At 38.6% G+C, this 25,581-nt stretch overlaps 1 protein-coding gene across 4 annotated transcripts in view; it reads left to right on the top strand.

Moving 5' to 3' along the window:
* CNOT6 (CCR4-NOT transcription complex subunit 6) overlaps positions 1 to 25,581 on the top strand; it is an 81,984-nt gene that overhangs the window by 44,243 nt on the left and 12,160 nt on the right. For 3 of the 4 annotated variants that reach the window (XM_020905638.2, XM_020905637.2, XM_070460483.1), the window contains exons 3-6: positions 11,527 to 11,713; positions 13,622 to 13,707; positions 24,762 to 24,866; positions 24,948 to 25,016. In XM_020905638.2, the coding sequence (XP_020761297.2) occupies positions 11,527 to 11,713; positions 13,622 to 13,707; positions 24,762 to 24,866; positions 24,948 to 25,016 (447 nt within the window). The remainder of the gene's footprint in view (positions 1 to 11,526; positions 11,714 to 13,621; positions 13,708 to 24,761; positions 24,867 to 24,947; positions 25,017 to 25,581) is intronic. The other variant, XM_070460475.1, reaches the window with a different exon arrangement.

Here is a 25,581-nt window from a genome sequence, read left to right as displayed (position 1 = left end):
GTGATTTATGTCAAAGAGTGTTCTGCCTATAATTTCCTCTGGGAGTTTTTCAGTATCTGGTCTTACATTTAGATCTTAAATCCATTTTGAGTTTATTTTTGGACATAGTGTTAAAGAATGTTCTAATTTCACTTATTTACATATAGTTCTCTAGTTTTCCTAGCACCATTTATTGAAGAGATTGTCTTTTCTCACAGATTGACATAGATTGTCATAGATTGACACGAGTGTCATAGATTGACAGAGATTGTCATGAGTGTCATAGATGGACATAGATTAACATGAGTGTCATAGATTGACATAGATGGTCATGAGTGTCATAGATGGACATGAGTGTCATAGATTGACATAGATTGTCATGAGTGTCATAGATTGACATGAGTATCATAGATGACATAGATTGTCATGAGTGTCATAGATGGACATAGATGGTCATGAGTGTCATAGATTGACATGAATGTCATAGATGGACATAGATTGTCATGAGTGTCATAGATTGACACGAGTGTCATAGATTGACAGAGATTGTCATGAGTGTCATAGATTTACATAGATTGTCATGAGTGTCATAGATGGACATAGATTGACATGAGTGTCATAGATTGACATAGATTGTCATGAGTGTCATAGATTGACATAGATTGTCATGAGTGTCATAGATTGACACGAGTGTCATAGATTGACATAGATTGTCATGAGTGTCATAGATTGACATGAGTATCATAGATGACATAGATTGTCATGAGTGTCATAGATGGACATAGATTGTCATGAGTGTCATAGATGGACATGAGTGTCATAGATTGACATAGATTGTCATGAGTGTCATAGATTGACATGAGTATCATAGATGACATAGATTGTCATGAGTGTCATAGATGGACATAGATGGTCATGAGTGTCATAGATGGACATGAGTGTCATAGATTGACATAGATTGTCATGAGTGTCATAGATTGACATGAGTATCATAGATGACATAGATTGTCATGAGTGTCATAGATGGACATAGATGGTCATGAGTGTCATAGATGGACATGAGTGTCATAGATTGACATAGATTGTCATGAGTGTCATAGATTGACATGAGTATCATAGATGACATACATTGTCATGAGTGTCATAGATGGACATAGATGGTCATGAGTGTCATAGATTGACACGAGTGTCATAGATTGACAGAGATTGTCATGAGTGTCATAGATTTACATAGATTGTCATGAGTGTCATAGATGGACATGAGTGTCATAGATTGACATGAGTATCATAGATGACATAGATTGTCATGAGTGTCATAGATGGACATAGATTGTCATGAGTGTCATAGATTGACATAGATTGTCATGAGTGTCATAGATTGACATGAGTAGCATAGATGACATAGATTGTCATGAGTGTCATAGATGGACATAGATTGTCATGAGTGTCATAGATTGACATAGATTGTCATGAGTGTCATAGATTGACATGAGTATCATAGATGACATAGATTGTCATGAGTGTCATAGATGGACATAGATTGTCATGAGTGTCATAGATTGACATGAGTATCATAGATGACATAGATTGTCATGAGTGTCATAGATGGACATAGATGGTCATGAGTGTCATAGATGGACATGAGTGTCATAGATTGACATAGATTGTCATGAGTGTCATAGATTGACATGAGTATCATAGATGACATAGATTGTCATGAGTGTCATAGATTGACATAGATTGTCATGAGTGTCATAGATTGACATGAGTATCATAGATGACATAGATTGTCATGAGTGTCATAGATGGACATAGATTGTCATGAGTGTCATAGATGGACATGAGTGTCATAGATTGACGTAGATTGTCCTGAGTGTCATAGATTGACATGAGTGTCATAGATTGACATAGATTGTCATGAATGTCATAGATGGACATAGATTGTCATGAATGTGCGGCTTTATTTCTGGACTTTCTGTCCTGTCCTGTTTCTGTGCTGCTGCCATACTGTTCTGAGTCCTGTAGCTTATAGTACAGTACAGACTAAAGTCAGGGGGTATAATTCCTCCTGCTTTGTTTTTCTTTCTCAAGATCGTTTTGGCTGTTTGAGAGTCTTTCTGTTTTGATACAAATGAAAATTTCTTTGTTCCACTTCTGTGAAAAATGCCATTGGTAATTTGATAGGGATTGCATTCAATCTGTAGATTGCCTTGGATAGTATGATCATTTTAGCAATATTGATTCTTCTAATCCAAGAACATTATATACCTTTCCGTCTACTTGTATCTTCAGTTTCTTTCATCTTTAATTCAAGATTATTTAATTACAAAGCTGGATAACTGGAAAAGAATTTTCCATTAAAAATAGTTTCAGAGCTAGTAAGTAATATACTTGTTAACAGGTTATGACTTTAGTACAGTGACATGATTGAATAGAAATGGCTTGAATCTTCTGGATGCATTAATCTTCATTTCCTGTTGGTTTGGAAATTTACAAATAAATTTCAAAATAATTATAATTCATCTTGGTTTTTCTTTCCAAATCTATAAAATGAAGGTTTTCCTGATCACCAGTTTACCATGCAAGAGATGAGTAAATCTCATGGCACTACCCAGAAATGGGTACACCTTAGGACCTTCACAGCGACTGGCCTCTCAGCAGGAAGACAGTTGAGGGTCTGGTAGTTTCTGGAGTAGTCGTTTGCCTCCTTAGGTAGGTTTACTCCTAGGTATTTTATTCTTCCTGAATAAAAATAAATGGGATTGTTTCTTTAATTTCTTTCTGATAGTTTGCTTATAGTGTATAGAAATGCAACAGATTTCTGTATATTAACTTTATATCCTGCAAGTTTACTGAATTCATGAATGAACTCTAGTAGTTTTCTGGTGGTGCTCTTAGGATTTTCTATGTATAGTTATGTCATCTGCAAAATAGTGACAGTTTATTTCTTCTCTTCTAATTTGGTTCCTTTTATTTCTTTTTCTTGTCTGATTGCTGTGGCTAGGACCTCCAACAAGACTATGTTGAATGAAAGTGGAAGCGTGGGCATCCTTGTCTTGTTCCTGATCTTAGAGCCATACTCCCTCACCTTTTTGGCGCCAGCGTTGGTTTGGTGGAAGATAATTTTTCTCAGACCAGGGGTTGAGGGAGATGGTTTCAGGGGGATTCAGGTACATTGCATTTACTTTGCATTTTATGTCTATTATTATTCCATTATGATGCAGAGTGAAATAATTACACAGCTTGCCATAATGCAGAATCAGTGGGAGTCCTGAGCTTGCTTTCCTGCAACTAGATGGTGCTGTCCGGAGTGATGGGAGACAGTGATGCCCACAGTGTGTTGCTTGTGTCCAGTCTACTCTGTAATCTCGTTTCAGTTGTTGTCACTGCAGAAAACCCCTTTTCACAAAGATAGGATGTTGGAAATGGAAGCAGGCTTTTCAGTGCTTTTGTGGCCATCTCAGGATATTCCATCTTGATTTTAATGCAGAATGTATGGAGATTTGAAGTTGTCTCAAACATACTTTAAAGGCCAAGTCATTTGCTATCTCAAGCAGTTGATCCTTTTCTAGCAAGGACAAAGTTGTTTCAGCTGGCTTATTCACAGATGGGTTGTGGATCTATTCCTTCCCAGTTCAGGGTCTTTTGTGGTTGGGAAGTAATTCTCAAACTCATTTGAAAGCTGAGATAGGTGATCATGCATGAGCTGGGAGAAAGAAGGCCCTGGCTCAGTCTCTTTCAAAATCTCTGCTAATGTTAGAAACATGTCAGAAATCCCCATGTTCACTTGTCATCCCCCTCATTACAGTTTGGCATTGAATGCAGCCACTTTTTGCCTTTTCATACTGTTCATGGGGTTCCCAAGGCAAGAATACTGAAGTGGTTTGCCATTCCCTTCTTCATTGGACCATCTTTGTCAGAATTCTCCACGCTGACCCCTCCATCTTGGTTGGCCCTATATGACATGGCTCACTCATTGAGTTAGACAAGGCTGTGATCCATGTGAGCAGTTTGGTTAGTTTTCTGTGACTGTGGTTTTCATTCTTTCTGCCCTCTAATGGATAAGGATAAGAGGCTTGTGGAAGCTTCCTGATGGGAGAGACGGATGTGGGATAAACTGTGTCTTGTTCTGGTGGGCAAGGCCATGCCCAGTAAATATTTAATCCAGTTTTCTGTTGATGAGTGAGGCTGTATTCCCTCCCTGTTGTTTGGTCTGAGGCCAAACTTCAGTGGGGTTAATGGCGACCTCCTGAAAAAGAACTTATGCCAGCATTGTTGTATTCAGTGCCCCTGGCCCCATAGCAGGCCACTGTCAACCCATGCCTCTGCCGGAGACTCCTGGACACTCACAGGCAGGTCTGGCACAGTCTCTTGTGGGGACACTGCTCCTTTCTCCTGGGTCCTGGTGTACACAAGGTTTTGTTTGTGCCCTCCAAGAGTCTGTTTCTCAAGTCCTGTGGAAGTGCTGTAATCAAATCCCACTGGTCTCCAAAGTCATATTCCCTGGAGGTTCTCAGTCCCTTTGCTGGATCCCTAGGTTGGGAACTCTGTTGTGGGTCCTGGAACTTTCTTAACACTGCAGGGATTTCTTTGGTATAATTGTTCTGCAGTTTCTGGGTCGTCTGCTTGGTGGCCCTATGGTGGTGCTAATGGCAACCTCCTCCAAGAGGACTTACGCCACATGCCATGTGTCCCAGGTCTGCTGCAGCCAGAGCCCCTGTCCCTGCAGCAGGCCGCTGCTGACCTGTACCTTGGCGGGAGACATTCAAACACTCAAAAGAATGTCTGGCTCAGTCTCACTGGAGTCTCTGGGTTCTAGTGCACACAAGATTTAGTTTGAACCCTCCAAGCGTCTCTGGTGAGTTTGGGGTTTGATTCTAAATGTGATTTCACCCCCCTCCCATCTTGTTGGGACTTCTCCTTTGCCCTTGGACTTGGAGTATCTTTTTTTGGTGGGATCTAATGTTCTGTTGAAAGGCAGAAGAACCAGAGATCAAATTGCCAGTATCCGTTGGATCATAGGAAAAGCAAGAGAGTTCCAGAAAAACATTTGCTTTATTGACTGTGCCAAAGCCTTTGCCTGTGTGGATCATGACAAACTGTGGACAAAGGGATAGGACTACCAAACCACCTTACCTGTCCCCTGAGAATTCTCTATGCAGGTCAAGAAGCAACAATCAGAACCAGACATGAAAAATGGACTGGTTCCAAATTGGGGAAGGAGTGTGTCAAGGCTGTATATTGTCACCCTCCTTATTTAAATGATATGCAGAGAACATCATGCGAAATGCCAGGCTGGATGAAGCACAAGCTGGAATCAAAATTGCTGGGAGAAATATCAATAACCTTAGATATGCAGATGATTCCACCCTTGTGGGAAAAAAGAAAGCATGGAGGTAATAAAGAGCCTCTTGATGAAGGTGAAAGAGGAGAGTGAAAAAGCTGCCTTAAAATTCAGCATTCAGAAAATGAAGATCATGGCACCCGGTCCCATCACTTCATGACAGATACATGGGGAAACAGTAGAAACAGTGACAGCTTTATTCTTTTTGGGTTCCAAGATCACTGCAGATGGTGACTTCAGTATGAAATTAAAAGACGCTTGCTCCTTGGAAGAAAAGCTACAACAAACCTAGTCAGCATATTAAAAAGCAGAGACATTACTTTGCTGACAAAGGTTCACCTAGTCAAAGCTATAGTTTTTCCAGTAGTCAGGTATGGATATGAGTGTGTTTAGTCGCTCAGTCGTACCCGACTCTTTGTGACCCCATGGACTAGAGCCCACCAGGCTCCTCTGTCCATGAGATTTTCCAGGCAAGGATACTGGAGTGGGTCACCATTTCCTTTTCCAGGGGATCTTCCCAACCCAGGGATCGAACCCAGATCTCCTGCACTGCAGGCAGATTCTTTACCGACTGAGCTATAAGGGAAGCCCGGATATGAGAATTGGACCAAAAAGAAGGCTGAGTGCCGAAGAATTGATGCTTTTGAACTGTAGTGTTGGAGAAGACTCTTGAGAGTCCCTTGGACCGCAGGGAGATCAAACCAGTCAATTCTAAAGGAAATCAGTCCTGAATATTCATTGGAAGGACTGATGCTGAAGCTGAAGCTCTAATACTTTGGCCACCTCTTGCGAAGAACTGATTGATGGGAAAAGACCTTGATGCTGGAAAAGATTGAAGGCAGGAAGATAAAGGGATGACAGAAGATGAGATGGTTGGATGGCCTCGTGGACCTGATGGACATGAGTTTGAGCAAGCTCCAGGAGTGTGATGGACAGGGAAGCCTGCAGTGCTGCAGTCCATGGGGTCACGAAGAGTCGGACATGACTGAGCATCTGAACTGAACTGAAAGAAACCAGCAAGCCATCTACTCATGGCAGCCACTCTGTCCATGCATATACAGACACAAAATGACCAATTCTGTTTTTCTCATGTGTAATCATTCTTAAATAGTCCTGCAGCTGTGATGTTGGTTGCCAACAAAAGTGCATATAACATATCCGCCTGCACATCCTCCTGAACATGTATCACACAGACAAGTACTGCTGTCCTTTTGTCAACATCAGTACTTTGAACCTGGATTGCATACAAGAGTGACTTATTGATCCTTTTAACAGTTGTGCCTCAGTATCCTCTGCTGTTTCATCCATTCGTCTTCTTACGGTCCTAGCCTAAAGAGGAACTTGTGCCACCTTTTGAACTGCAGCATCTCCTAACAGTTCATGATAAATGAACTTTAGCAGCAGTCAGGATCAACTCTTCACCAATAGTAAAGGGCTTCTTAGTTTTAGCAATGCAGTTAGCCTCTAAGAATGATGCTGTCAGTGCAGACACATTTGATGACATGGTGGCCTTCAGTAATTGCTTCTGTTTTTCATATTTACATGTTTGTTTTTTAACTCTAAAGCCTTGTTTTTTTAATGCAGTATGCTTGGTCTCCATATGCTGAAGCAGTTCTCATGGTTTCATGGCTTCTTGGATAACTGGTTGCCACATATTACATAAAGTGGCCTTGGAGAATGTGAATCACTTGTTGCAATGAACCCCTAATTTAAATAGGACTCCTAGTATGTAAAATGCAGCTTTCTTCTTAGTAGTTTTGGAGTCTCCTGCTGTCTCATCATTGGGTCTTTCGCTCTGTTCAAAGAAGTTCTCCAGCAATGTTTGTGTTTTACTCGTTTCGGCTGGGATTACCTTGTGGGCTTACCAAAATTGACTGAGACAGTATGCAGTGCAGGAAAAAGACACAGAATGGGTGGGTCACTCATGGACTAAAATAGTGTCGAATTCTGACTTAAAGCCTGCCACCAGATGAAGCTGTGCAATTGAAGTATGTCAACTCACTTGCAACTATAAACCCTGACACCAGATGCAGCTTAATTGTCACTTGCCACTCACTGATAGGGATTTGATAGGAGTCTGCAAACAGTTGACTTATTTTGGTCTCTGTGCAGTCAAACCTCTCTGCTGATGATAATCGGTATTTGCAGCTGCTCTTCAGTGCTAGCATCACTGCCTCAGCTCCACCTCAGACTCTCATAAGGCGTTCACAACATAGATCCCTTGCATGTGCAATTAACGGTAGGGTTCATGCTGCTTTGAGACTCTTAATGCCACTGCTGATCTGATAGGAGGTGGAACTCAGATGGTGATGTCAGCAATGGGGAGAAGTTGTAAATACAGATGAAGCTTCCCTTGCTACCCCAGCCATTCACCTCCTGCTGTGCAACCCAGTTCCTAACAGGCCATGGACCAGTGTAAGGTTTGGGGATCCCCATCTTAGAGGGAATGCTTGCAGCTTTTCACAGTTGAGTATGATGCTAGCTGTGGGTTTGTTATATATGACCTTTTTTTGTGTTGAGGTAGGTTCTTTATACCCATAATCTCTGGAGAGATTTTTGTCATAAATGGATTTGAATTTTATCAAAAGTGTTTTTGCATCTGTTGAGATAATCCTATGATTTTTTAAAAGATGTATTCATTCATTTATTTATTTTTGGCTGTGCTGGGTCTTCATTGCTGCTGCATGCGGACTTTCCAGTTGACCGTGAGTGGGGTCTGCTATGCATTGTGTTGCTCGGCTTCTCGTTGCAGTAGCTTCTTTTGTCGCACAGGCTCTGGGGTGTGTGGGCTTCGTAGGCTGCTGTCCTCAGGCTCTAGAGCACAGGCTCTGTAGTTGTAGCACACGGGCTCTTTTGCTCCGAGGCACGTGGGGTCTTCCAGAACCGGGGAATGTTCCTGTGCTCTTGAAAAGAGTGTTTATTCTACTGCTTTCAGATGGAATGCTCTATATGTTTATCAATTAAGTCAGTTTGTCTAATGTGTCAACAACTGATGCCTTGTCGGTTGTTACTGTTGATTTCTCCTTTTATGTCTGTTGACACTTTATTGACCAGAGGAATTTTTACAGAAGCTAACACCTGTGGCTGGTGATTTGTTATGTAAGTGAATGTTGAGATGCTCATGTTTGAGTAAATATCAACAAGGTTTTTTTTTGCACTTAATGTATTTATTTGAAACTTTGTACATGTGTTACTAAAGCCTTCTAATATTTTGTTAGTGTGTGATAGACAGTACAGCAGGCATCTCTGTGCAGAGGAACAGAACATCTGTTACAAATATACCATTTCACTGTGCTTTCCTGGGAAGAGCAGACTCTCCACTTTCTGGCAGGATTCTTTTTCAGTCCTGTGGGTATTATTTCCTCTAGAACATGTTCTTTTATTTTACCTGATTTAACAAGGTGGATCTTTGAAGGGGGCTCTTTTTCAAATGAGAAATTTTGTGATATGTCATTTCTGATAGTTTTACAGTAATAAACTTGTGTTTATAGTATTCAGAAGGTTGGAACAAAATTTAATGGGGCAAAATGTGAATGATAATGACAATCACAAGTTGTATAATGAACCCTTGATCAGTTTTAAGTTCTAACAACTTTGCACAGTGATGTTAATTGTACCACTCTCTAAAACTGTATTGCTCTTTCTGGTCAATAACGCACAGGTAACAAAAGACATATTAATGTGTCTCTGGTCAATACTGTGTTAGTATTTGCCTTATGTATTGAGGTGCTCCTGTGTTGGGTACATATATGTTTACAATTGTTACAAACATTCCTGGATTGATCCTTTAATCATTATGTGGTGTCCTTTTTTGTCTTTTCTAACAGTCTGTATTTTAAAGGGTTTTTTTTTTTTGGTATGATAAAAGTATCACTACTCTGGTTTTCTTTTGGTTTCCATTTTGCATAGACCTCCTTTTTTCATTTACTCACTTTGTGTGTGTCATTAGTTCTGAAATGAGTGTCTTGTAGGTAGTATATATATGGGTATTGTTTCTGCATCCATTCACCCACTCTAATCTTTTGGTTGGAACATTTAGTCCATTTACATTTAAGGTAATTATTGATTTTATAATCAATTTTACCATTTTGCACATTGTTTTATTGCTTTTTAGGTCTTTTTGCCCTTTTATTCTCTTTGAGATTTGATGACTCTCTTTAGTGTTATGTTTCAGTTACTTCTTTTTTGTGTGTATATCTATTTATACTTGGTTTGCAGGTAACCACGAGGTTTTTGTATAACAGTCTACATCTGGCCCCAGTAGCTCAGCAGTAAAGAATCTGTTGGAGATGCAGAAGACACAGATTTGGTCCCTGGATCGGGAAGATCCCCTGGAAAAGGGAATGGCAAGCCACTCTAATATTCTTGCTGGGAAAATCCCATAGACAGAGGAGCCTGGCAGGCTATTTAGTCTATGGGGTCGCTGTAATTTTTTAAAATAATTTTGAAATTATTTTAGAAATAAAAATGAAAAATTTCAGTTTCTACTGAAAAATCAACTGATAGGAGAGGTTTTTAAAAGTCAGAAATGGATACTGATTTTGTCAAATGCTTTATTTTCTGAGAAAACATTTTTTAAATTATATTTTTTAAATGTTCAACAAACCTAGCATTTTCTGGCACAGATCTTACTTGGTCATTATCCCTTTTAATGTATTATTGGATTTGTTTTTGTTAAATTCACGTTTATGTTCATGAGGATGTTGTTTGTAGTTTTGTCCTAGTGTTGTCTGGTTTTGGTATCAGGATGATGTTGACCTCATAATGATCAGGAAAGTATCCTTTTCAGTTTTCTGGAGGAATTTGTATAGAATTGTTTTTAATTCTTCCTTGAATGTTTGGTAATATTCACCAGTGAATCCATCTGGTTCCAGAATACTCTCTATGGAAAAGTTTTTTAGATACATTCATAATGTGCATCCATCACTACCATCCATATCCATAGCTCTTTTCACCTTGTAGTTTGCCCTCACTTTTGAAAATCTCTCTCTGGGTAGATAGATCGTTGCGTTAATGTGGGAATTTTTCTGCCCATATGTGTGTGTGTATGTGTCTGTCTGTCTGTCTTTCTTTTGCTGGCAGCTATGATTAATAACAGTATAATTCACACAGTTCACCCACATAAAGTACAGATTCGGTAATTTTTATATATTTTGTTGTGCGCCCCTTACCATAGTTAATCTGAGAACATTTTCATCGTTCCCGGAAGAAACCCTGACTACATTAGCAGTCATTCTCCATTTCCTCTTCACCGTGGTGTCCGACTGTAGAAGTTCAGTGTGAGCGCCTGTGCTGTCTTTGGTTGTCCAGCTTTTGACAGTATAGAATATAATTAAAGTAGCTTTTAATATCGCTCTACTGGTTTTGTCATCATCTCTTCTGGACTGGTCTTAATTGACTGACTTTTCATTATGGATATCACTTTGCAGTTTCTTTGTTTACCTAGTAGTTTTTCACTAGGTGCTGGATATTGTGGACTTTACCTCACTGAGCGCTGTGTGAGCCTGGGGGTTACCACCTCTTCTCCTTTTGGGTGGTTTTCCCTCTGGCTCAGGCAGTTTCTCGCATGCATATGCTGATCACTTGGTAACTTGAGGGGGACACTCAAATCTCTCAACCTCTCTCTTCGTCTCTCCCCTCGGGTACTCTGCCTTTATAAATCCTAGTTGTCCTGGCTTCCCTGGACATTTGCTGTGTATCCTGTGCTTGGGGACGATCAGTGTTCTTCCCCTGGATCCCCTGGCTGTGCTGCTGTTCGGGAAGTCGGCTCGGATAATACTAGACCTGATGGTTTGTTTCTCGTCGTTAACGGATCATTCTCCTGCACTGGTTGGTGTCTGATCTCTGAAATTTGTTGATTTATGTTTATTAGACTTATTACTATGAATTACTCATGCTTTCTCTTGTCATAACTAAGGCTAATTAAAGGATAAAGTCTTTTAACTAATGTGCTCTTAAAAATAACAATGCAGTCTAAATACTGATATATTGCCTTAAATGAGTTGTGGTTAGTTTGCTAAGTGGAGAGTTTATAACTTAATCCTAGCAGCGAATTGTTCTAGAATCAGTAAGGTTTTAGTGTTGACCCCTTTCTCACAATTTTTTGTATGGTAAGTTATTTACTCGATAAAACATCTAAATGCTACTTAATCCAGAGACCAAATTGTAGAGTTAATTCTTGTCCCATTTTTCTTCTTTTACAGGAAAAGTAAGAAGCTTAAGTTCATCTTTGTGGTCACTGACTCACTTGACAGCTTTGTATCTAAGTGACAATTACCTGTCCCGCGTCCCTTCAGACATTGCCAAGCTTCACAATCTGGTGTATCTGGACCTGTCCTCTAATAAAATCCGAAGTTTACCGGCAGAACTCGGAAACATGGTATCACTCAGGTATGCAGATTCAACTCAGTGCATAGTTATATGCCCTTAAAACAAAATATTATTATATTGTTAGGAAACACCACTTTGTTAGGAAACAACATTGTCAATTTAATGTTAAACAAAATTAAATATGAGGTAAAGTTTTCTGGGAAAATTGAATGTAAGCTAATAAATCATAAGTCACATAGACCCATTGCCTAACATTTATTTAATTGCTGTTTTGTGTAATATACTTCATATTTGAAACAAAATTTTAAGACAGAGTGTAGCAAACAAATAGAAAGTGCTTGTGTTATTCCATATATGCACTTACTTGTGACACAGTTGAAGTGCTTTTTCTCCACTAAATTCTGGGGCCCCTTATCCTTAATACAGGATCTGGGAAGTCATTCCCAATTAGTGATAACCTTTTTGACTGTCCATGGCTTCTGTGCATGATAGTAACAAAGATGGGACTTGAAAGAAGCTAGAATTAGTGAGTGAATGTGGGGGAATATAGTGTGGAGTTTAGAAGGCAGGTAGAATGTGGAGTCATACAGAGTTCAGGTTAGAAACTTGACTCTGTCATTTATAAATTGTGTGATTTGGGTCAAGCTTCTTAGAACCTTGCTGAGTTTTCCTTCATCTATGAAGTTGCTATAATAAGGACCAAGCTGAGATCAGCAATATTTGAGATACCGACTAAAAAGCTATCATCAACCCTATTTGGTAAATACTGTATTAGTAAATGGTAATTCCTGTAACCTCTTTTAAGATAGATGAGGTTTACTCAAGTTGAATATAAAGCCAATTTCTAGCTATTATGTTAATCCTAATGGAAAATCTTGTGCCATTTCATATTATCTGCCTTTAAAAAAAAAATTCCACTGACTTTTCCTGCTGCTTTCTATCATTTGCTGCATAATAAAAAGGAATAAGGACCTTGTGATAGGTGGTGATTTTTTATTTTTTGTAAAACCTCTGTTTTTTCCAGACCGGCCCTTTGACAGTTTCAGGCTTAATGAGTGTATACCATGACTTTAAATCCTCTGAGCTAAATTTTCTTAAAGGGCCTCCTTTCCTATGTGATATATTTGGAAATAACAGGTATTCAGAACAAGTTTTTCTTGTTCATTTTATGGCCTCACCAACCTCTGGTTTTACTCAGTAGTAACCAAGCTTCTTTTAAATTCTAAGAACCAAGGATTTAAAAGTAGTTATCATTCACATGTAAAAATTGACAAAACTTACTCTTATAGGATATTACCAGTATCTTTGTATTGGATCTTTTTTTTCTACTGAAGATGCCTTTCATAGTTACATTTTCTATGCAAAACACATCATTAAAATAATCAGTGGTTATTAATATAGCTGCCATTATTTATAAAATGAAACATTAGTAAATTTGGAAAAATATTAATCATAAACTTATTATGCAGCTACCATAAAGTATTTTGTTTTGGCATGATACTATCATTTAAATTCTATTCTCACAATTTACATGTTAGGCTGTATTTTCATTCCCACTTTCTGAAATATGTGTGGGAGACCCCCATCTGTGCTGACCAGTGTAGGCTCTGGACTGTGCCATTTCAGAGTGTGTCCCCAGCTTGCAGTGAGATATGCAACATGTGTCTGTTGAATATCATGCTCTTAAAAAATGGGCTTATATTTTATTGGTCTTTTTCTTTCTCACTTTTATAATAATTGAATTTTTTCCCCCTGTGTTTTATAAATGTTTGTCTTTGGCAGTTTGTGATTTTTTTGTTGTGTCTTTTTTTTTTTTTAACCACATATGATTTGAGAAGCACTGTGCTGGACATTAGCATATAATACTAAATTTGTATTAGGTATTTATAGTCCTAGAAATCATATTGCTGATTTTTAGCTGTTAACGTTAATATATCTTTTGACTTCCTGGAATTTTTACATCTACAGGGAACTCCATTTAAATAACAACCTGTTACGAGTTCTACCTTTTGAGCTGGGAAAACTGTTTCAGTTGCAGACTTTAGGCCTGAAAGGTACGATTTCCCGTATTTGTGCTGCTGTGGTTTACATGTATGTCTTTGAGTCTAAAGGAGGCATGAGAGGGAATCTGTTTGCCAGGGATTTGAAGGTTCATTCTTCCCGAGAGTTCATCAACTTGTTAGATGTAGCCCACTAGTTTTTTCTCTTTTTCACTGATAGATCGTCTGCTAGTCTTTTTAATCTTTTTTTCCTCCTAGCCCAGCCTTGCTTTTCTTGCCCTTATTTCAGTCACCTCTTTGTTTTGGTGATACATTCTTGATGTCAGACTTTATTTCATCATGCTGTAAAACAGCTTCTTTTTTTTTAATGTTCAAATCTCAAAAAATGGAGATTCTTACAAAGTGCAGAAAACAGAAAATTTTGATCCGTTTGAATCCTTTAATATAAAGACCAGTATTTAAGCATTTTTTTAAAGATCAAAAAAATAAAAAATAAAATTGATTTATAAGGACTTCATTAATATGTTAGAACTTGGGGACATAACTGACGCAGTAAGAAGTATTGAGAAATATTTTTTTAAACCAGCAAGATTGAAAGTTACATTTTAAGCACATGTTAATACCTGTAATTTTTTTTTTTAATCCCATTATGATTCTTCACTAGTCTTGTAGATGTAGCCAGCCTACTCTATAATTGATTCCTAAATAGCACAGGGAGACGACTTCTCGATCAAGTGGTTGTGACTTTGCCCTTCTGCTGCAAGGGGCCTGAATTCAGTCTCTGGTTGGAGAACTAAGATCCCACATACTGTGTGTGGGTCACCCCTTCCACTCCAAAATCACATAATTACGTCTTCAAGAATTTTATTTCTTAAAAAGAGTTATAGAATGAGATTTTTATTTATATAAATCCATGTCATATTATAAAATTAGTGTTATTGTTCACAAAAGCAATTGGAAGAATATAAATAATACCTTTACAAATACATGTAAAACCATGTTCAACAGACATCACTTTTATAAATGGTTCTTTGGAAAGGTTTTATCTATATGGTTATGCTGGGTGAGGCCCCCCTCTTAAAATGGATGTCAGGGAAATGTGAGTTGCAAAAGCCTTTTTCTGTTCTATTTCCCTATGGTAAGTCTGATTTTTTCTTATTTTCCTGTTTTTAAATTTGAAAAACAGAAAAATATAAAATGTAGCAAAGTGTAATCCATATAAGGACTACCAGAATTAGCAATATTTTGTCACTTTTGTGTCTTTTTTTAATGTAAAAGAAATAAAACATTACAGAATGTTAAGGCCCTGTTCTTTGCTCCTCTTCTAGTCTTTTTCTCCTCCCATTGCCAGCTGCTGTTGTATGTCCTTCTGGTTTAAGGTTTTTTGTAATCTTACAGTATATATATTTTACAAACCTTAGCCTGTATTCATTTCTCTCAATATTTTGCTGTTGTTCAGTTGCTAAGTTGTGTCTGACTCTTTGCGACCCCATGGACTGTAGCATACCAGGCTTCCCTGTCCTTCACTGTCTCCTGGAGTTTGCTCAAACTCATGTCCATTGAGTCTGTAATACTATCCAACTATGTCATCTTCTAAAGATTACAAACTTTATTTGAGGTTAGCGTCATTGGTCACAAGTTTTACACTGATTTAATGTATGTAAAAGCCTGTGAAAGTAAATGCTGGGGATGGGTAGGAAAGTCTTTATGGCACCTTCAGTTTTGATTCCTTGGTTTTGCGTTTCAGAAAGAGCCTTTACCATTTGACATTTGTGCTGTTATATTTCTCTTTTGGAAGTATAGTTTCACCGAGATGTTTGTATATCTCAGCAATTCTGTTGGACATTGTTACATATCTGTCTGCAACAGCAGTCTTTTCACTTAATTTCACCATTTAAAGACAGATCTCTGTTATTTTCCTGAACTTTGCAATTTTGCATCTTAATGTTGTGCTAGCTACTAGAAAACAGTTACATTACCCTTACTCTGTGAAAACTTTGATAATTTCTGATATCACTGTTCATTATTTGAAAGAGAAAATGTATCACTTTGTTAAAAAATCAAGTCTATTTGTTATATCATCCATTCATGCAGAACCAGAGTATTTCTGCCTCGTAAATCAGTTCATACCATTTTCTTTAAAGTTGTTTGCCTAAGGCTAGCGTGTGTCACTTTTTTTTTTAAACATTTTTCCATGTTCTTCAAAACTGTTCTACTGTGAAAGATAGGACTGTAACATTAGATGCACATTCATTTTTTTAAACAAATTTTGAGGTACTTAAAAGATTCACATGAACCTGTAAGAAATAATGCAGAGACCAGTTCATGTGCCTTTACCAATTTGCCTCCAGTGATAACATCTTTCAAACCTATAGTACAGCTTCACAAGCAAGGTGTTGGTTGGGAAGATCCCCTGGAGAAGGGAATTGCTACCCACTCCAGTATTCTTGCCTGGAGAATTCCACGGACAGAGGAGGCTGGCGGACTACAGTCCATGGGGTTGCAGAGAGTCTGACACGACTGAGCAGCTAACACACATATGCACAGTCAAGGTGCAGAATAGTTCCATCACCAAAGGATCCCTCATGTTGCCCTTTAATAGCCACACTTGCTGCTTCTTGCCCCAGTTCACTCCTTAATTTCTTACAACCACTAAAAACTTTCTGGAATTTTGCTATTTCAAAAATAATATGTAGAGCTTCCCTGGTGGCTCAGTGCTACAGAATCTGCCTGCGAGTACAGGAGACAGCAGGCTCGATACCTGGTCTGGGGAGATCCCACGTGCTGCAGAGCAGTTAAGCGCATGTGCCACGACTTCTGAGCCTGTTTTCTGGAGCCCGCGAGCCTCCGCTCCTGGGCACGAGTGCAACAGCTGCCGAGGCTCAAGCACCCTCGAGGTGCTGCTCTACAACCAGAGAAGCCCGCGCAGTGGGAAACCCGTGCTCCGCAGCTGCAGAGCAGCCCTGCGCTTTGCACCTACGGGAAAGCCCGCACAGCAGTGAAGACCCAGTGCAGCCATTAAATAAATTAATTAATTACATTATTTTAAAAAATACTGTGTAAATAGAATTATGCTGTGTCTGATCTTTTGAGTTTTTTTTTTTTTTTAACTCAGGTTAATTCTTTGGAAAGTCACCCAGGTTGCTGGGTATTTGCTCATTTATATTGATGAGTAGTATTCCTTGGAATAGATATATATATATTCATGGGTTGTTTAACCATCTTACTGGGTTTTTATGGAGGCTCCATTTTGTTGATTAGATCATTGCTATTGGTGTTTTGTCCCTTCTGGGGGTGGGACTGAAAGTTCAACCTTCTAGTCACATAATGGTTCTCTTAGCAACGAGCCCTATCTTTCAGAGAAATCCAGATATCACCTCATTAATATGAAGCATCTTTATCAATCTCATCACTTAGGAAATTTCAGAAGTTTTAGGATCTATGTATCAGGAACACCAGACAGAAAGTAAATATATATTCCTTAAGGTAAATCACACTATCACACAGGGTATTTTATATAGCAAACGTTTTAAATTTTGGTAAAGTCTGGTTTATTGGTGTTTTATTTCTGGAGCTTACTTCTGGTGTCAGGTCTAAGAACCCTTTAAAACAGCGCTCTGTGTCCAGCTGCTCCAGCACCACGTGTTAAGTTTATCCTCCGTTGAATTGCTTTTGCACTGTGTTCGTAAATCAGTTGAACATATCTATATGGATTCTCTTCTTTTCATCAGTCTCTGTGTCTGGCCTTCTGCCAATATCACATAGTTTTTGAAAATTGAAATAGAGTAATAACTCTTAATAGATAGATTGATTCTTCCTCTATAGTCTTCTTAAAAATGGTTTTAGCTATTCTAGTTCTTTGGCCTTTCCATATACATTTTAGAATAATTTTGTCTGTGGTTATAAAAAAATATTGCTGGGATTTGGTAACTTGTATATCAAATTGGGGAGAACTGACATCTTTACTGTGTAGAGTCTTCTAATCAAAGAATGTGCTATATCTTTTCTTATATCTAGATCTTCTTTGATCTTTTTCATCAGTGTTGTATAGTTTTCGGTATGTAAGTCCTGTAAGTATTTTGTTAGACTTAATGCTGGTCTTTTTGTGTGTTTGTTTGAGTGAATGTAAATCATGATGCATAAAGTTTGCTCTCTGCGTGTTCATTCTGATATGTGTGTGATGTGCTAAGTGGCTTCGGTCATGTCTGACTCTCTGTGACCCCATGGGCTGTAGCCCACCAGGTTCCTCTCTCCATGGGGTTCTCCAGGCTCGAATGCTGGAGTGGGTTGTTGCAGTGCCCTCCTCATGTTTATTCCCCATATACAGAAATATAATGGATTTAAAAATTTTTATTTTATATCCTTCTACATTGTAGAACCCAATTTTATTTTTAGGAGTTGGTTTTTCTTTTTCTTTTTTTTTTATAGGTTATTTGGTAATTACAAAATATTTTTCTATGTAGAAAATTACTTACCTGCAAATAGGAACAAGTGTATTTTATTTTTTCCAATATGTATGCTTCCCCCCCTTTCTCTTGCCTTATGGCACTGACTATAACTTCCAGCACTATGTTGAGTAAGAGCTGTGAAAGCAGATACCCTCCTTTTACCTCATCTTGGAAAATATTGTTTTCATTTATGAGTATAATGTTAGCAGTAGGTATTTTATAGATGCTCTTCATCAGTTTGAGGAAATTTCCTTCTGTCCTTTTTCTCAGCATTTTAAATCATGAATGGGTATTAAATTTTATCAAATATTTGTTTTATATCAGTTGATATGATGTAATATGTAATTTTTCTTCTTTAGCCTGGTAACTAATTTTTGAATATTGAACCACGCTTGCATTCCTGGAATAAAATCTGCTTGATCATGGTGAATAGTTTATTTATTGCCCATGTGTGTATCCTAATATTTTCTTAAGGATTTTTGACTCTCTATTCATGAGAGATGTTTGTAATTTTGTTTTTTGTTTGTTTTATACTCAGTTTGCCTAGTTTCAGTATCAAGGCGATATTCAGTTCAGTTCAGTTGCTCAGTCGTTGTGTCTGACACTTCATGACCCCTTGGAATGCAGCACACCAGGCTTCCTGGTCCATTACCAGCTCCTGGAACTTGATCAAACTCATGCCCATCGAATCAGTGATGTCATCCAACCATCTCATCCTCTTGTCGTCCCCTTCTCTTCCTGCCTTCAATCTTTCCCAGCATCAGGGTCTTATCCACTGAGTCAGTTCTTTGTATCAGGTGGCCAAAGTATTGGAGCTTTAGCTTAGCATTAGTCCTTCTGATGAATATTCAGGACTGATTTCCTTTAGGATTGACTAGTTTGATCTCCTTGCAGTCCAAGGGACTCTCAAGAGTCTTCTCCAACACCACAGTTCAAAAGCATCAATTCTTCGATGCTCAGCTTTCTTTATGGTCCAACTCTCACATCCATACATGACTACTGGGAAAGACATAGCTTTGACTGGATGGACCTTTGTCAGTAAAGTAATGTCTCTGCTTTTTAATACACTGTCTAGGTTGGTCATTAACTTTTTTTCCAAGAAGCAGGCGCCTTTTAGTTTCATGGCTGCAATCACCATCTGCAGTGATTTTGGAGCCCAAGAAAATAAAGTCTTTTAACTGTTTCCATTGTTACCTCATCTGTTTGCCATGAAATGATGGTACTGGATGCCATGATCTTAGTTTTATGAGTGTTGAGTGGTAAGCCAGCATTTTCAATCTCTTCTTTAACTTTCATCAGGAGGCTCTTTATTTAGTTCCTCTTCACTTTCTGCCATTAAGGGTGGTGTCATCTGCATATCTGAGGTTATCGATATTTCTCCCGGCAATCTTGATTCCAGCTTGTGCTTCATCCAGTCCAGCAATTCACATGATGTGCTCTGCGTATTAGTTAAATAAACAGGGTGACAATATTCAGCCTTGATGTACTCCTTTCCTAGTTTGGAACCAGTTCATTGTTCTATGTCTGGTTCTAACGGTTGCTTCTTGACCCGCATACAGATTTATTGGGGCTACAGGTGCCTCTTCATTTTTTGTTTTCTCTTTTTTTCTCCTTGCTTTGTTTTTTGTTTTCTTTTTCTTGTCTTCCTATGGGTTACTTGAACATCTTTATATATTACTATTTTAATTTGTCTAAGTACATTTGAATGATCTATTTGTACATCTTCTTTACTAGTTGCTCTTTATTTCTTTGGTGTTTAGCTGGAGTAAAACTGCTACTATCTATAAGTTTTGTTCCGTTAGGTTGCCCTTTCCTCGTCCTTTGGCTTTTGTTGGATTTTTTCCCCCTGTTCCCATTTATATGTTCAGGTTGCTGGCTTCTTCAGTTCTGTATCTGGAGTATGTTAGGAAAATAGTTCAAGGAATTCTCTACTGTGTTGTTCCTCAGGTCCTGATCATTCTGCCTTCTTACCACATTTCATTCAGCCTTATATTTCTTTACAGAGGCTTTAGTTGTTTTTGGTAGGAGGAATAGGGAAAAGTATGTTTACTTCATCTTTCAGAAGCAGCTTCTCTCACTTTTCTTCCTTAGTTTTGAGGACTCAACATCATGTTTTAATTGCAGAATTGTGTTGTACTTTTAAAGTTTACCCTATGTATATTATTTTTCCAGGCAGTGAAAAGCTACATTAATTATAAATTTAAAGGAATCTCAAAAAGCACCCCTACGTTGTGGGAAATATACCATTTGACTTCATCCATTTATTGTTGTTACTCAGCCACTCATTCATGTCTGATCTTTTGTGACCCCATGGACTGCAGCACACCAGGCTTCCCTGTCTTTCACCATCTCCCAGAGTTTGCTCAAACTCATGTCCATTGAGTCAGTGATGTTGTCCAACCATCTTGTCCTTTGTTGTCCCTTTCTCTTGCCTTCAGTCTTTCCCATCATCCGGGTCTTTTCCAGTGAATAGGTGCTCTGCATTAGGTGGCCAAAGAAATGGAGCGTCAGCTTTAGCATCAGTCCTTCCGAAGAGTATTCAGGGCTGATTACCTTTAGGATTGACTAGTTTGATCTCCTTGCTGTCCAAGGGACTCTGAAGAGTCCTCTCCAGCACCACAGTTTGAAAGCATCAATTCTTCGGTGCTTCTTTATGGTAGCCTACTTTATGGTCCAACTCTCACATCCATACATGACTACTCAAAAAACCGTAGCTTTGACTAGACGGACCTTTGTTGGCAAAGTAACATCTCCACTTTTTAATCTGCTGTCTAGGTTTGTCATAGGTTTCAAACCTTCCAAGAATCAAGCGTCTTTAAATTTCATGGCTGCAGTCACTGTCTGCAGAGATTTTGAAGCCCAAAGAAAAAAAGTCTGTCACCGTTTGCATTGTTTCCCCATCTATTTGCCATAAGGTGATGGGACTGGATGCCATGATCTTAGCTTTTTTGAATGTTGAGTTGTAAGCCAGCTTTTTCACTCTCCCCTTTCACCTTCGTCAAGAGGTTCTTCAACTCCTCTTCCTCATCTGCCTATCTGAGGTTATTGATATTTCTCCTGGCAATCTTGATTCCAGCTTGTGCTACATCCAACCCAGCATTTTGCATGATGTACTCTGCATATAAGTTAAATAAGCAGAGTGACAATATATACAGCCTTGACGTACTCTTTCCCAATTTGAAATCAGTTCATTGTTCCATGTCTGGTTCTGACTGTTGCTTCTTGACCTGCATACAGATTTCACAGGAGACTGGTGAGGTTGTTGGTATTCACATCTCTTTCAGAATTTTCCACAGTTTTTGTGATGCACATAGTTAAAGGCTTTAGTGTAGTCAATGAAGCAGAAGTAGATGTTTTTCTGAAATTCTCCTGCTTTTTCTGTGATCCAGTGGATCTTGGCAATGTGATCTCTGGTTCCCCTGCCTTTTCTAAATCCAGCTTATACATGTCGAAGTTCTTGTTTCACGTACTGTTGAAACCTAGCTTGGAGGATTTTGAGTATGACCCTGCTAGCATGTGAAATGAATGCAATTGTGCAGTAGTTTGAACATTCTTTGACATTGCTCTTCTTTGGGATTTGAATGAAAACTGATTGTTTCCAGTTATGTGGCCACTGCTGAGTCTTCCAACTTTGCTGGCATATTGAGTGAAGCACTTAAATAGCATCATCTTTTAGAATTTGAAATAACTCAGCTGGAATACCATCACCTCCACTAGCTTTGTTCATAGTGATGCTTCCTAAGACCCACTTGACTTCGCGCTCCAGGATGTCTGGCTCCAGGTGACTGATCACACCATTGTGGTTATCCAGGTCATTAAGATCTTTTTGAATAGTTCTGTGTATTCTTGCCACCTCATCTTAATAGCTTAGAAAGTCAAATCCCTGTCCTTCACCGTCTCCTATAGTTTGCTCAGATTTATGTACGTTGTGTCGATATCATGCAACCATGTCATCCTCTGTCACCCCCTTCTCCTCTTGCCCTGGATCTTTCCCAGCATCAGAATGTTTTCCAGTGAGTCAGCTCTTCACTGCAGGTGGCCACAGTATTGGAGCTTCAGCAGCAATCCTTCCGATGAATATTCAGGGTTGATTTCCTTTAGGATTGACTAGTTTGATCTCCTTGCTGTCCAGGAGACTCTCAGGAGTCTTCTCCAACACCACAGTTTGAAAACATCAATTCTTAAGCACTCTGCCTTCTTTATGATCCAACTCTCTCATCCACACGTAGCTACTAGAAAAACAATAGCTTTGACTGTAGGGACCTTTGTTGGCAAAGTGATGTCTCTGCTTTTTAAAACGCTGTCCAGGTTTGTCATAACTTTCCTTTCAGTGAGCAAGTATCTTTAAATTTCATGGCTGCAGTCACTCTCCTCTGATTTTAGAGCCCGCGAAAATAAAATCTGTCACTGTTTCTACTTTTTCCCCTTCTATTTGCCATAAAGTGATTGGGCCAAATGCCATGTCTTAGTTTTTTGAATGTTGAGTTTTAAGCCAGCCTTTTCACCCTCGTCTTTCACCCTCATAAAGTGTCTCTTTAGTTCCTCTTGCTTTCTGCTATTAGAGTGGTATCATCTGCAAATCTGAGGTTGTTGATGTTTCTCCTGGCAGTCTTGAGTTTAGTTTGTGATTCATCCAGCCTGGCATTTTGCATGATGTATTCTGTATATAAATTAAATAAGCAGGGTGACAGTATTTAGCCTTGACGAACTCCTTTCTCAATTTTGAACCAGTCCATTGTTCCATGTCCGGTTCTGGTACTTCTTGTTGACCTACATGTAGGTTTCTCAGGAGACACCTAAGGTGGTCTGGTATCCCCATCTCTTTCAGAATTTTCTACAGTTTGTTGTGATCCACGCAGTCAAAGGCTCTAGCATAGTCAATGAAGCAGAAGTAGGTATTTTTTCTGGAATTCTCTTGCTTCTTTGTGATCAGGTGGATGTTGGCAGTTTGTTCTCTGGTTCCTCTGCCTTTCGTTTTCTGTATCCAGCTTTTACATCTGGAAGTTCTTACTTCACGTACTGCTGAAACCTAGCTTGAAGGATTTTGAGCATAACCTTGCTATCATGCGGTATGAGTGCAATTGTATAGTAATGAGAACTTTCTTTGGCATTGCCTTTCTTTTGATTTGGAATAATAATTGAACTTTTCCAGTCCTGTGGCCACTACTGAGTTTTCCGTATTTGCTGACATAGTGAGTTCAGCACTTTCTCAGCATCGTCTTTTAGGATTTTAATTAGCTCAGCTGGAATTCTGTAACCTCAGTGATTGCCTTTAAATATTTTTTACGCTAGAAAGTAGTAAAAAGACAGCAGGAAGTGTAATCTGGTTAGAATGGGATGCTTACCTGGTACTGAGAAATTTTTAGTTGACTTCATTTTCTCAACGCACTCATAGAGTCCTGGTAATTTTCAGGTTATAGCTACCTGCTTCATAGGATTGTGACTAAATGAAAATTTCAGGACTCTGGCATCTGTAAAGAACTGTGCACATATGTTGTGACTTGTCTTCCTACAATTAATACTTTGCATTTATAGGAGCACATTTTTACCTTTACGGTTATTAAAATTGTAGAGATCTTAAAAGTCAACCAATTTAACTGTTCTTTCCACCCATGTAGTCTGGCTTTTTATGAAGGATACTCCACTATCTCACAGGTGAGGGCGTGTTATCTTAAATAGTCCTAATGCTTCCCAACCACTTCTCTTCTGAGCTGGCAGATCCTGTCCCTTGTCCTCATTCTGCTTCTTATGTCTCTTCTTTCATAAGAGAAAAGAATAAATGCAAATTGCTTTTTTTCTGTTTGGTGATGATTCTTAAATTCTATGCTTTAAAAAATTTTTCAAATGGCTAAAATGTCTTATTATTTTAACTGTCTTCAGTCTATAGAATTTACTAGTCTTTCTTAAAATGAAGCATGGATGGGAACTTTGGTTTTAAACAGTGTACTGTGTTGTTACTTCTCGTATGTAAGAAACTCTTCTGAGAGAATTTTGGACTCTTAACAATACATGTAAATCATTGCAATCATTGCATTTGCTTTCATTTTTGGCACTTATGAAACTGATTGAATTTGCTGTTGGAATACTGCTCTGGGGTTTTCCCCCTTCATTAGTGAGTTAATCTTAAACCAAATCTGTCTCATCTTGCCATTTCATTCTTTAGAATTTTAAAAAAATCTTAAGTGCTAGACTGCATTTCTCAGTAGGATATTTCCTTATTAACTTTGTAGCATTCTTAAATTATGATTCTCAGATTGATTATATTGGCTCTCACCTTTCCTTCTCCTAGTCCTTCTTCCCACTCTTCCCCAGTCCCATTTTACTTGCTTTTGATCATTATGAAAGTTTTGAAGAGGCAGGGTCAAATGCAGAGCACTGTTAGATATCTTGTAGATTGACGTCAGTCCATTAGTAATCATTTTTGGATACTTCTGTGTAATGTGGTATGAATCATTTTTACTCTTTGCATCAAAAACTGAAAAAAATATTTTTTCTAGTTTGATATATTGAGTTAATATATATATTTTTATATATGTGGTTAATATGTACAATTACATAGTTAATATACAAATGATCTGATAGTTTTGGTATATTTTTGAGTTTTGAAATATTTCAATATTTGTCTTTGTTTCATTTTACCTATTTTAAAAATATTTCCAGGAAATCCACTTACCCAGGATATATTGAACCTCTATCTGGAGCCAGATGGAACAAGAAGGCTACTGAACTATTTGCTTGATAATTTGGCAGGTACTGCAAAAAGAAGTAAGTGGTCATTTGATTAAACCATTTTTTTAGAAAGACATCTAAGAATATTGTTTAATTTTGTGTTTTATGTTCAACTAGTTTCAACAGAACAGCCACCTCCAAGATCTTGGATTATGTTACAAGAACCAGACAGAACACGGCCAACGGGTTGGTAACCTGATTTTTTTTTAATCTTATTTTTACTTTGTCTTTTATAAACCTAATAGTATTGTTGGTGTGCTTCAGATTATGGGCAGTATTACAGTAGAATGCTTAAGGTTGATTCGGCTTGAAGATAATAATAAAGGCTTGTGTGAGTGAAGTGGAGGTCTCTCAGTCGTGTCTGACTTTTGTGATCCCATGGACTGTTACCTGCCAGGCTCTTCTGTCCATGGGGATGCTCCAGGTCAGAATGCTAGAGGGGGTAGCTGTTCCCTCCTTCAGGGGATCTTCCCAGTCCAGGGATCAAACCCAAGTCTCCTGCATTGCAGGCAGAATCGTTGCCGTCTGAGCCCCCAGGAAAGCCCTGGTGGCCTCTGTATAATCATCGTCAGGGAAACTCTGGTATAAGGCAGTGCTTCTCAACCAGAGGTGGCTTTATCTCCCAGAAGACATGCAGCAGCGTCTGGAGATACTTTTTCATTGTCAACAAGTGGTAGATGAGCTCTTGGCATCTTGTGGCTAGAGATCAGAGATGCTGCTATGCATAGCACAGCCCCCAGCAGCAGAGAAT

Source organism: Odocoileus virginianus, chromosome 3 (assembly GCF_023699985.2).
Source record: "Odocoileus virginianus isolate 20LAN1187 ecotype Illinois chromosome 3, Ovbor_1.2, whole genome shotgun sequence".
NCBI classification, from domain to species: Eukaryota; Metazoa; Chordata; class Mammalia; order Artiodactyla; family Cervidae; genus Odocoileus; species Odocoileus virginianus.
The sequence above is the reverse complement of the archived record's forward strand: the minus strand, read 5'-3'. Positions and strand labels throughout refer to the sequence as shown.